At 39.0% G+C, this 13,402-nt stretch overlaps 1 protein-coding gene across 2 annotated transcripts in view; it reads left to right on the forward strand.

The window, feature by feature from the left end:
* Positions 1–637: 637 nt before the first annotated feature.
* INTU (inturned planar cell polarity protein) overlaps positions 638–13,402 on the forward strand; it is a 40,512-nt gene continuing 27,747 nt past the window's right edge. For both annotated transcript variants that reach the window (XM_005150473.4, XM_031050133.2), the window contains exons 1-3: positions 638–786; positions 4,635–5,221; positions 12,256–12,341. In XM_005150473.4, coding sequence (XP_005150530.3) covers positions 692–786; positions 4,635–5,221; positions 12,256–12,341 — 768 coding nt within the window. In that variant the 5' untranslated portion in view covers positions 638–691. The remainder of the gene's footprint in view (positions 787–4,634; positions 5,222–12,255; positions 12,342–13,402) is intronic.

Raw genomic sequence — 13,402 nt, forward strand, 5'->3', positions numbered from 1 at the left:
CAAGTGATTTAAGGTGCCAGATCATGTAGCTTGCTTGGGTTGGTCTTACATTCTCTCCTCTCCTCCCTGACCTCACTGCTCTTCTGGCTACCTCAAAGAGAAGTTACCGTAGTGCCTCACCAGGCCTTAAAAAGAGCATGGTGTAAAGCACAGTAGTGAACTGCTAACCAGTAGACTTGTTGAAAATTACAATTTACCTCATGTTTCCTTCTCCAAATCTTTTCTTAGAAGCAATGCTTTGAGGCATTGAGGACTGTGAATTTAGTTACTAGTCTCTTCCATGGGCCTGTTGCTCAGACATTGGTATCAGACAATTAAATAGTCCATTGTATGTTTCATATTGGCAGGATTTTCAAGGGGCAGCTGTTATGAGGGAGTAAACGAGGTGGTTGCGTACTGCCAAGTGTTTATTATCACTGCCAGCTAAAGGAGACAGGTGATGCTGCGCTAAAACCTCTTCCGAGGCGGCCAACGGTAACTGGTACTTATCGGTGCCCCGTGCTCCGGGGCAGGGTCTCACAGGCGCCACCGTTAACGGGACGTGACTTCAAGCTTCCCGCTCCGTCTCCATAGAGCCTGGCCGGGGCCGCCAATGGGAAAGGCACGCCAGATGTCACGTGACCTCACGGTCGCTGCGGTGCGGGTGTCATGGCGTCCACGGGGGAACGGCAGGAGCGGAGCTGCTGAGACGATGGAGCCGTCGAGGGGAGAAGGCGTTGAGCCTGCGGGCACTGGCAGCAGCAGTGAGAGCAGCTCCTGCGCCACCTCGCTGTCCGCCAGCTCCGAGTAAGGGCGGGGCAGCGGAGGGCGAGCTGCGGAGCCACTGGGGCGGGGCTGGCGGCGGGGCTGCCCGCCTGCAGCGGCGGAGGGAGGGAGGGAGGGAGGAAGCGGGCTGGGGGCTTTCCCCACGCGGGAAAGGGAGCCGGTGGGCTGTGGCCGAGCGGGAGCCTGTCAGTGTTTGTTGGCTGTGTTGTCTGTACTAGTGGAGAATACGGTTTTCTTTTCGAGGCCGTGTCTCTGTGGTGCACCCCTGAAAGTAACGGGGCAAGCGGTATCCCCTGGGCTGCTTCCTGCCACCCAGGTGGGCGCTGCCTGGAAGGGACAAGGGAAAGGAGAACTTAGCTCCTGCATTATAAATGTGTTAGTACTTGAGGGGCTACTATTTAAATGACGTGTCTTTTGGGAAATGGTAGGTGAGAACTCTGTAATGCTCATACGTATTAAAAGACATTTATGCAACCAGTGGGGGTTTCGGTTTTTTTTTTAATTTCATATAAAACTTCCTCTCTGCTCCTTGTATTAAAGAACTTTGCTTGGCAGCTCAAATGTGCATTTCAAAGTCTATTCAGGGGCGTTTTATTTAACATGTTACTTTCATTGTGTAATGCAGTGAAAACGAACAGGAGAGTTGTGAAGTGTGTTTAAGTATATGTTTTGCGTTATAGTGGTCCCATACTTGTAGCTCAGAGAGACAAAGCTGTTGGATGTACACCCACCATATTTTGTTCCTGTGTAAGTCAGAACTCAACTGTAATACATTTCTGCCTGAAGCTATGACTTACTTATTTGCCTTTCTTCCCCCCCCCCCCCCCCCCCCCCCCCCCCCCCCCCCCCTTTTCTTCCTTTTGTGTTAGGGTTTTTTCTTTCATCAAAAATGTCTATTTGCTACTATTCTTTAAGTGTGTTCAGGGGATAAAGCTGTCTTCCATGGTTTTCAGCATGGAACACTGCGTGTAATACCATTGGATAAATTGAAATGCATCTTTTTTTTAATCTCTGCACCAACAGAACTGTGAAGCTTTAGTTTTAGGTACCATGTCTTCTTTTGGACCTGTAAGACTTCAGCCATCTAAGTACAGGAGCAGGAGGTTAAGATGTGGTTTGTCATGAAAAGGGAAGGAGAAACAGTGCAATTTTGTGAAGTAACAGGCACAAAGATAGGACTGTTAGTTGTTTCAAGATAATGGCTCTATAGATGATCTGTATGTCATTTTGTAACCAGTCATATTTGATTATATTGAAGACAGCAACACCTTAGGGGAGTTTTCTGAAGTAAAAGTTACTGAATTCTAGAATAAACTTCCAGCAGTTGAAACTGTGCTGCTTCAGACCACAGCAAAGGTGGACAAACCAGGATATGCAACAGAACATTTACGCCAGGGTAGAGACAGGGATATGTCAGCCATGTGATTTTGTGCAAGGCCTATTTTCACACAGCTGTGAAGTGAATGCCTTTGTGAAAATAGCATGTTTCTGTGTTTGGCTTTTTTTTATAGTTTTGTCTTTTAACAGATTTTAACATTCACTAACAGTGATGGCTCAGAACCCATCTAAGCAGCCTTGACTATTTAGAGTATGGCAGCTTTGCACATATCAAATAGATGCTGCAATCTGAAGCTATACTTTGTCATTGCATAGGGAGAGGTTGGGAAACTTAAAGATGATGATCTTCTGCAAAGTGTCATATGGGTGAAATTTGATCATACAGTTAACCCTTGATTTGCTTTTGCTTGCTGTAAGACAAGGCTAATAGAGGTTTATTGCTTTCGAGTTTCCTTGGGTGAGAACAGTCTTCTGTTACTGAAGAATCAGAAGTTGGATTCTTTGTTTCTACTATGTATTCCTTACATATGTGGATGATTTCAGTTGGCATAGTTTTTCAGACGGTTATCACAAAGAAATACCTGTGTAGGAGCAGTGAAACTGCTCTTAGAGGAATGTGGATCTTCCAGATTTTTATATCCTTCAACTGATATATGCAGAAGCTCAGGTTATTATGTAGGTGCTTGTCTTGGCACAAGGGAAGAGAGATGGAAATAGAGATTTAAAAAAAAATAATTTTTTTTAAACTTTGTTTAAATCAGCTGTGAATCTAGACCAGCCTTTAGGTGTTGTTATAATTCTGATACTTTCTTGAGTTGAGTAAGAGGAAACTCTGACTGACCCATGACCATTAAATTACCACAAGTGGCAGCTCTTCTTCTAAAACTATTAACTTGGGCAAAATAATTAATAAATGCAGAGGAAATTTATGATGTCTGTTCCTGTCTGTAGCATCCCTAGACTTCTCCAAGTCACTGGAGTTCCAGGAAGAATGTAATGCCAATGTTTTCTAGACTCTTAATCCAGGCAGATCCTCTTTTTGAACCTTTAAAGGTGCTATGGTGCAATGTCTTTGTATAATATTGTCTGTTCAGCTAGACTCTGAAGCTGTATCATTTATCTATGTATTCAAATTCATGCCCTATTTAGTTAAATACCAGTTTTAAACAAAATTTACATCCTTTATTTAGTAGAATTAGCATGTTCTAGTATAAAGCATGTCTATTAATTTTACACAATTATAATAGTTATGATCTGCATTCCAGTTTTCCCTCATTTGATTTTTCTCAGTGTGGTCTCAGATTGGTGGAAAGGAAGACCTATTTGTCATCTGGTCATCAGTCAGGAAAATGAATTGGTCTTATCTGTGCCTGAAAATCCTTCTGGAGTGTAAGGAACACCCCAGATATTCCTTACATTGCCTCCTAACACTGATTTTTTTTTTCTTTTTTGTGTGTGATCAAAAAGCTTCTGTAATATTCAGCTTCAATTCTTTAGCAAATTAAAGCACTAAAGAGTCCCGCTTTGACCATTACTGATCCTCACCCTTCTCTAAGTAATTTTCTCTGTGGTTCATCTTGGGGTGTGGGAGTTGACCACTTGGCCTGTTGTCTCTCAGCTATCCTTTCTTGTTTGTTTTTTTTTCTCAGCCGAAGGAGACTGAAGAAAATCATACTCCTTTCCTTTAAAACATGTTTATAAACTACTTACTATTTGTTTCTGTGCTCTGGGCTTGTTCCAGTTATAACATCTTTCTTAAAATGCACTATCCAAAACTGGACATGGTTGACACGCTGCCATTGCCAAATTAGGACAAAAAATTTGTTGTGCTGTGCAGATGGTACTCCTGTTAAGACATCCTGTAGTTGCCTTTTCATTGCAGCAGCTCGTTACAAGTGACTTTGTGATCCATTCCAGCTGCTAAAGCTTTTTCTATAGCAGCGCTGCCTCTTTAATTTTTTGTTGTGCATTTTTGCATCTAAACTTGAGTATGCTGGTTTGAACTTGTCTTTTAAAAAGCCTAGATCTTTTCTTGGGTTTGTTTGCTTGGTTTTGTTATAATGAGGTGATTTTGAAATGTTAATCTTGTCTGTCAAGGGCTTACAGTATAATCTGTTTTACAAATGAAATAAGGGAAAAAATAATGAGATTACATTTTTTTCTCAAAGAGAAAACCCCATCATGCCCATGAATGTAATTAGTAATTAAAACTTGTATGTGAAAGAAATGGTTTGGGGCTGAGTTTTTGTTTGTTTGCTTTCAGAAAAGGGAATATTGCATTCTGCAATGGCTGCTTTCCTTTAAGACATTTGAATAAACTGTTTTAACATCTGGGAAGGATGGTTTTCCTTGCTGTATCCATCATTTGTCCAAGAAGAGCTCTTGCCCTGATAGCAAACTTAAAGCATTTAAGCTTTCAATATTTAGGATGCAACTTTTTACCCCTTTATATTTTTTTATACACTCTCCATATTCTGTACTGCAGTCGTGCATATCAGAGGTTTCACTGATCATTCTCCTTTCTTTCCCAGTGACATTGAGCCTGAATGGTTGGATGGTGTGCAGAAAAATGGGGAATTGTTTTATTTAGAATTGAGTGAAAGTGAAGAAGAAACTCTGCTTCAGAACAGCTGTTCAGAAATGCCAGCGGTGAATCATGTCAGGTTTCGTGAAAATGAAGCTGAAGTTATTCAAGAGGGATCACGAAAAGAAAGAAAGTACGAACTGAAGAAATTGACCAAAATGTTAAAAAAGAAGAACCTTTTACCAAAGCATTCTGGTAAGAAAGGCAGTGGAAGCTGCAGCGTGCATTCCACTGGTCTTACTTCCATCTTGAAACACCAATCCGGTCAGAAAATGGGTGTCACTGTTCAGCAAAAGTACAAAGATGTGTATGTTTATGTAAATCCCAGAAAACTGCAGAGTGCTGGAGAAGATGAGCAGCACAGGCTTTTGGAGGCCTTAGTAGGGATTGTCCATCAGTCTTTGTGGAGCAGCAGAAGAACAGAAAAACAAGGCAAGAAGGATAAAGTCACCAGAGGAGTTGGTGAAGAGAGGCTTGTAGTACATGGATTGGTGCCAGGTAGTTCAGCAATGAAAACGGGTCAAATCTTGATTGGTAAGTAGTTGAATGAGTAGTTAACTTCTGCACTCTTGCTTTAAAATGAAGATTTGGGGGGTTTGGTTGGATTTAGTTTTTGAGGCAGATGACTTGAATATTCCTGAGACATAAGCAGTTGATTACAGATATTACGGCAATTCTTGAGGAATTATTTTAAGTAAATGTCATTGCATGTGATGTTTTGTTACCTATTCAGTTTTACTGTATTAGTGGTTTTAAAAACGTGACAGAAACTAGAAGGTGTTACTGTGGTATGATTATCCTTTTAAGTGTACAGAGAGTGAGCAGCTTGAACTTGGAGCAGCTGCTCCCCCCACCAGCACCACCTTTAATTTAATGCAGAATTTGCTCAGTAGGTAAGCAGGACTGAAGGAAAGCTGTAGTTTTCTAAATACTGTATTTGGTTTTCATTCTGTCCTGTACTGTCTCCCTTAAATAAAAAGCTTTACTGTGTATGCTTTACATGGATTTTGTATTATAAACATAAGGAAAAAATACTAAGATACATTAATGTTACAAACTTTCTTGAGAGCCTTGATTGGATATTCTTCTGTTTAGCAGGTATAACAGCTGTTTCTTCAGCAGCTGTGATCAGCTGTCCTCCACATACCTAGTGGGGCTGCAGTTTGAGGAGGCAGTGAATCGGTGTAGCAGCTCTCCTCTGTGTTTGTTTGGCTCATCAGCCACTTCCATGAGCTGATGCAAGTTAATAACCTGACAGAAAACTAATGCAGAAGAAAAACTGCCTGTCCAGTCTTTGCTGGTATAGTAAGTTAAACTTGGGTCATGGAAGGTCTGACAAGCACCCAAGTGTGAATAACAGATGGGAATGAACTCCTGTGGCTGGTAGTGAAGGAGCAGAAATACTCCCAGTATCAAGAGGCCATTAAAGGGACTTGGCACTTACAAGACCCCACCCTCAGAAATGGTAAATGTGAGACAGCTATCCTACGTCTGTAAAGGGTGAAAGGTTGTTTAATTACCCTTGAATTTGGTCCCTCAGAGAGAGAGCAAAGATGTGATGTTGGTTACAAGATCATGAAAAACTTAATACCATAGTAGCACAAATCCCACAGAGTCAGCATGAGTGCTTTTGAAATTCCAGTGTTGTGTGTGTAAAAAGGCAAATCGTGCTTTGAGTAGCTGATTCTTACAGCATGTGTTTTTTGGTAGGGATGCTAAAGAATACTCCAGAGGGAAAATTGGATAACTTTCAAATTTTACCAGAAAGAACTGATTAGTCAAAAAGTGGGGGGTGCAGACTGAGGGGGAGGAGAGAAGGAGTTTCATCTTGATCTGCTTATGGTATTTAATTGGATTGGCGCAAGAGTGGGAATTTATTTATAACCTGTAAGTTAATTTTGGGACACAAATTTGTATATAACTGCATGTTTGTATGAGGAAGTGTAAAGTCAAAAACAGTGTAGGCAAATACCAGATCCAGGAGATAAAGCTAAACTTCTAAATGGAGATGGTTCTTCAGCTATAGCACTTAATGCTTCCCGGAGCTAGTGAGGACAAAAACTGTGGGATTCCTGTTTTATTTTAAATAGAAGAACATTTGAATTAATCTAAGGAGTCTAGCAGATTAATATGTCCTAGACTATCACTGGCTTATATTGCCTTGTTTTTGCACATTGGGAACAGATACTTTAAAGGATACTCTTAAATGAGAAAATTAGCTGTATTCTGTGCCAACAATATAAAATGTATAATTTCCATGTAAAAATACTTCAAATGGTATATCTGTAGTGAACACTGAGTACTCTGGAATTTTTATGTGGTGTCTAGAAATAGGGATGCTTTGCATAAATTACATGCTCAGGTTTCAGTGCTGTCTGCATAAAGAATATCCAGTAAAAAAAAACAAGAAAAATCTGTTCCTGTCAAAAAACTGGTTTACTACTTCTGTATTGCACATTGGAGAGCTGGATGGCTACGATATACAGCCAGAGCCTAATTTAGAAGTAACTGTAGTTCAATAGATAGCTTCCTCGCGTCCTCACAGAATCTGAATTTGAACAGAAAGTTCAAGAAAAATACAGTAGAGCTTTGTTTGTTGTTTATAACTGTAACTTTTTATGAATCCTATTGCGGAAACAGTAAAGAATATTTCTGTGGTCACTCCAAAACAGAAGTATTTGCTCAAAAGTCAGCAGCTTTTGAGCCATCACAGATGTGGAATACCTGATCAGTATGGCATGATGCCTGCTGGCTGGTTTGTTTATAACATTTTCATCTTCACTGAACAGCATATGCATAGACATTAACCTGTTCATGTTTTGCATTTTAATATTTTAGTAATCTTCAATGGTGCAGACCATTTTTTTTTGTAGCATAGACCTTTGTGAAGTAAATGCTAAGTGTATTTTCTTTTTAAAATCCATTCTTTGCAATGACACATCACAGTCTTCCCAGTGACCAGTTTGCAATATGCGCTGCAGGCAAACGATCTTGACTTAGTATTGTTACAGAATTTATGTTTTTGCCAATTAATATAAAACTTCACTGTTTCAGGTATTGAGAAAATGAACACAACACCCCAGACACAGTTAAAAAAAAAAAAAGCCTTTTTCCCTACCTTCTTTAGGCTCAGCTTCAACCAAACACGTCTCTTTCCCCTTTCCCCACAGGCTCAGGTACCCTTGCCCTTCATGTATAGGTCCTCTCCATGGGCTGTAACCCTTCCCCCAGTGACTGCTGCTCTTTCTTGAATACCTTTGGGCAGAGATGAGATGGCTCACCTGGCTAGGGTATGTTTTGGTACACAGTGAGTTGCTTACAGCAGCTTCAGAACTGACTATGAGCAGCACAAGGCAGCTCATGACCTCCTGCCATGCAGGTCCCTCCTGCAGCACTCTGCTACCAAAACTGCCAGTTGCACGCAACCAAGTGTTTTAATTCTTCTGTCTTTAAAATTTGAGCTTTCCCGATTATTTTTCTCAAGACTTGAGTTTGTTATATGTTAAATAATAACCAAGTTGCTGATTACTTTGTATTTTCAATGGCAAATTAGTTAATCTGCAAGTGGTAAGTACATTAGCCACTTAAACGACTACCAAGGTTGAATTAGAAGGGAGGCTAAAATCTCTTCATTTTTCTTCATTCTGAATAAACAGTAAAAAGTGGTTATTGCTTTAATATGTTTTAGTAAAAATAACTGTTCCCCCCCAGTAATCACTCTCCTCAGGTGGCTTCTTCAATTTATTCTGAAATGTGTATCCCTTATAGCTTTGAACACTTAAAACATCTGTTTATTATTTGTGCACTACATTTTAATTTATTTTTTTTAAGATTGCATATGGAAGTTGTAAACCTTGTTGCTGTACTTCATTAACCAAGTAGAAGGCAGGCACTGACCATATGAAAGTAAATACAACAGTTTTACAGGCTAAAAAAAACCCTGCGTCTTTGTAGCTCTCTAGAAAGATGCTATTCTATCCATGTGGTGTTTATCAGCTCCTTTTCCTTCCCTCTCCCCCCCTGTATTTAGCGGTTCAGTATCCATCTTAAATTTTCAGAACAAAAAAGCCCTTCTTGATTTTTAAGTCCTTGCTGTCACTTTCGTTTTGGTTAAGATGAAATACAGTTACTTTTATCTCATGGCTTTTAAGTGTCTTTTGTATTTTGGGCAAAACTTTTTTCTTGCTGGAGTTCATTATTAACAACATGCAAAGCTTGGTCTGCTATATAAAAATTTGCATCTCATCATCAAGTGTATCTTCAAAGATAAAAAGCTCCACTAAGTAATCACTTTTAGCTCCAGACAAATAAGGGTTGTGATAGGAAATGCCATTATAACTTTTCCCTCTCTCCTCCCCACTTCTAATTGAAATGGATCCCATTCACAGCAAGGGATACTTTTAAATATTGCTGATCATCATCTTTACTATAGTACAAATGAAAAAGTAATTCCAATGACACTGAAAATACAGGCAAGCTCTTTAGCAGAGCATCCTGTTATTACCCTCTTCTTCTGGGTTACCTTCTGCTCTTACTGCTCTCGTCACTGAGTATCTGAACAGTTTGCATGAATTCTCTCTCCTGATTAGTTGGTATGTTACTCAAAAAAGTGTGAAAACTACACAGAGATAGGGATTAAGCTTGGATGGCTGTAAAGGTGGGTTGAAATAACCCAGTTCTGAGCAAGTATGCCAATAATGCAGGCTGTTGTTGAGTGATTCAATTGGAAGGTCTAAACCCAGCCTCATTTACTGACAGGTCATTTTCTATGGGTTTCTAACCCAATGTAGAGTGTTATGTGGGAGGATTATTTGTTTTCCCTGAGTAAAAAAAATGTTTAAGCAGTAAACTTTGTTTGTTTTAATAGTAAAAACACAGATATTGCCATTGCAGTTCTGCAGTTTTGGTAGACAAGGCCATCCCTGCTAGAAAGCCAAGTATATTGGTTACATTTCTACAGCATATACCACTGGTTTAAAACAGTAATCAATTTTAAAAATTAAGCATCTTGCAGTCATCTTCCAACAATCAAAGTAAATGCTGGTTTTGTCATTTGCAGACCATAGAACTAAGAGTCCTGTCAGAAAAACATCCTTGAAAATACCAAAATACTAAGAGAGTTTGAGATTTTCATTAGGAATTGCCATGTACTGTGTACTTATTGAAGAAGCTTTCGAACGTAGAGAGGCTGGGCATGCAAGCAAGAAATACAGTTTGCTTAAGCTTTGCTGTGTTCTCGCTGTGAAGTTTGGGATGTTGTTTATGTTCTTTTAATCTCCTCTTGAAGCATAACAGCATTGGTTTGGGTGAAAGCAGCCTGCTAGCATAAAGCAAGTAATTGATCTGGCTTTCTTCAGCAGAATGTGTTCCATACTTTGCCTTTTTTGGAAAGGAGTATGTGAACATTTGTAAGTACTTCCACCAAGTCATTACCAAGAACAGAGGAAACCAAGTATCAGGATTTCATGAAAAAGTGTCTTTGGTTGTCTCCCAGTATGGAAGCAGTATTCACTTATCAGGCAGCGTCCCCTTGCTTAGTGCAAAGAGGGTCTACTTTCAGAAATGGTGTTTGCAGATTTGTCTTTAGGGTATGGATATTTAACAAATCTAAGTCCTGTGTGTCCTGGCAAAGTGTCAGGCAGTTCTGGAATAAAGATTTTAGGGATGCCAGCAGCCCCACAGACTCTTCTAAACTTTGTCTTAAAAAAAAAAAGGAGGAATAATTTCATCAGCTGTGTGCAAACTAGGTGTTTGAGATCAATAGACACTGTTCTTGACTGCTACTGAGTGGATAGGACCAGTCTTTTCTAATGAGAAGATGGAAACACAGCAAAGAAAATAGGAAACAACTCCTGCCTCTCATCTCTCTTCAGTTCCATCAGTCTAGTAAAATTCAGTTCTGCTTGGCATTGTGTGGAGAATATATATAGACATCTTACCGGGTTTTTCTGTGGACTGAAAATATTCTTATAAGTAATATAACTTAAAAGCCTGATTATTCATTATTAGGGGATTCAAAAGAAAAAAGCATACTTTATTGCTTAAAGAGAAGGACATGTATTTTTCTAAAGACAAATTTATTCACTCAAAGTCTGTTATCCTGGAGCTGCCTGAAAAAAACTTATTTCCTCTTGCTGTTTGCTCACAGTGTTTCAAAAAATAGAATTGAGTGAGACTTTGTTCTAATTTTCTTCACCTTTTGACATATATGCTAGTGACTTTCCTGACAGAAAATAGTGATCTTATTGCTAGTAGAATTGCAAGCCCATAGGAGCAGGTCAAGTGCTATTTTATACAGTCAAATTTTTGTATACAACTATATTGTTGAAAAAGAAAAATTTACATTATTTTACATCAGGCTTGAAAATGACATTTTAATACAACTGCCTGCTTTTTGTCTATGTCAGTATATACATCTACTTCAGCAAAGAGTCCACCTTGATGTCCCTACTTAAGTAGTTGGAGGGGGTTTTTCACCCACCCATAGAGCACAAAAATAACTGAAAAATGTATTAGCAGTACCGTCTGTACAACTTTTTTCTCTCCACTAGTGAAATGTCTCTCTACATCTCTCATTGGCCTTAATTGTGTGTTACATCAATTCGGAGCTATCAGCCTAGTACCTGGGAAGAATTCCAGTTGTATTTGATGGTATTTAACAAGTTAGAAGATGGGAATAACAATACATAATCAGAATTCTTCTAAACTTTCAGATTCCATTGTCATTACGAGATTCTCAGGAAATTGAGAGGCTGTAGAGACACAGACTGCTTTTTCTTACCACGCATGTCATTTTCATTCCTGAGTTAGACTGAGCTGAGCAAGTCTTCTCCCAGGAAAACCTGAAATACGTACTGAACCTTACAGTTCTTCAGTGCTTTATTTCTGCAGTTGAGTGCATTTTTGTTTTATTGAGCACAGGTGAATAGAATTGTAAGAAGTACTCTGGATGGGATTCTCTCAGGTCTTATACTCACATACATTCAAAGGAAATGCTTTTCCTAGTGTATCCAGGTATTGTGTTTGTCTTTTTGTCATGTAGTGTTTCTTGGCTACCTTCTTGAGAATTAATATACTATTAATTCTATTAATGATGGCCTAGAACTTGTAAGCTGCTACAGGAAGGGGTGAGTTTTGGTGTGCTTTTGGAAACAGTAGTGTTTCAGTGGAGATAGCGGTGGAGAAGGATTGGCAAATAAACAGGGGTGGTTTTGGAGGGAAAAAAAGTAAATCTTGGGCAGAACTTGATGGGTGAAGTTGTTTTTTCTGATCAGGTAACAAGAGTGATATAAACCTGGATGGAAGTGGAACACTTTGACAGTTAATCATATAAAATGATACTAGGATGGCAGTAAGGCTTTAAGATGGCAGCAAGGCGTTAAGAGCATTGAGGTAATAGACTGATATTTCTAAACATACTAAATGTTTCACATAGGAACCATCTACATGTGACAAAAGGACATTTATGATAGTTTGAATGTCATATTTTTAAGACAAAACACTTGGCTTTGTATTGTGTAATACCATCTAATTTTCTCATGCTTTTTATCTTTTTTTTTTATCTCCAGGAGATGCTCTAGTTGCTGTAAATGATGTTGATGTGAATTCTGAAAACATAGAAAGGGTTCTGTCTTGCATTCCAGGTCCTATGCAGGTACAGTAGTTGAACATTTACTCCAACTGTCCTCTGTAAAAATTGATACCGTATCTAACCTTTTTTCCATAGGAAACAGATTTTAGGTGGTCTTTTTCTTAGAACTTCATCCAGTGTTTGAACACACTGGTTGACTTCAGTCAAACTTAGAGTAGAAATTTCAGAGTTTAATTCTAGTAAGTTTTGTGAAAAATAGGTAGCTGCAAGTAAGTGACTCAAGCTGGTGTCCCATTAAGAGACATCAGGCATAGTCCAGCAGTTACATGCTTTGTCATCAGCCAGAGTCAGAAAGCACATGCAGCATTTGTACAAGAGGTAGCAGCATACTTGTAGGTTTAGACTAACCATAACACCTGTTGTTTGGGTTTTTTTTTGCCCAGTGAGAGTATCAAGGGATTCTGTGCATGCAGGATTGTGAGTATTCATGTTTCTCTGTGAGAACTAGTGCATACCTGTGTGAAAAAGCAAGTTTTGTTACTTCTCAGAAAACAACTTGATTATTACATTGCCACTTACATCAAAGTTAATTACTTGTTGAATACAGGGAAATAACTCTTCTGAAACCCTCACAAACTTCTAACCAGTGATAGTTGTAGTTCTGGGTAAAGATGACTAAAATGGTTGCTTTGAGAGTTGTTCTTTTGAACACTCTGCTCTCAGCGAATGAAGGACAAGGTTATCTAATACTATGATGTCTTGCTCCTGGTGGGTAATAAATAGAGCTGGAGATGTGCAGTCTGGCAGCAGCATGTCTGAAGCAAGATACTCATGTCTAGCTTAAAAATATGTCAACTGCAGCACAGTAGTGGCTTTTTTTGTCAATTACCATTCTTAAAATGGTTATAGTTGCTATGAATATATTTCATAAAATATCTCATCATCAATATAACAGGCTTACATACCACAGGAGAGTAAAATGAAGCCTGAGTTAATAAGTAACGCTATTAAAGATATTTAAGAGCATGTAAATGGAAAAACTAATACTGCTTTCTTATTTAAATAGAAAAATAAATTCTTGGATATTTAAAGAGCTGTTAAATTAAATACTCTTTAAGATCTTT

Source organism: Melopsittacus undulatus, chromosome 5, assembly GCF_012275295.1.
Source record: "Melopsittacus undulatus isolate bMelUnd1 chromosome 5, bMelUnd1.mat.Z, whole genome shotgun sequence".
In the NCBI taxonomy this organism is placed as follows: domain Eukaryota; kingdom Metazoa; phylum Chordata; class Aves; order Psittaciformes; family Psittaculidae; genus Melopsittacus; species Melopsittacus undulatus.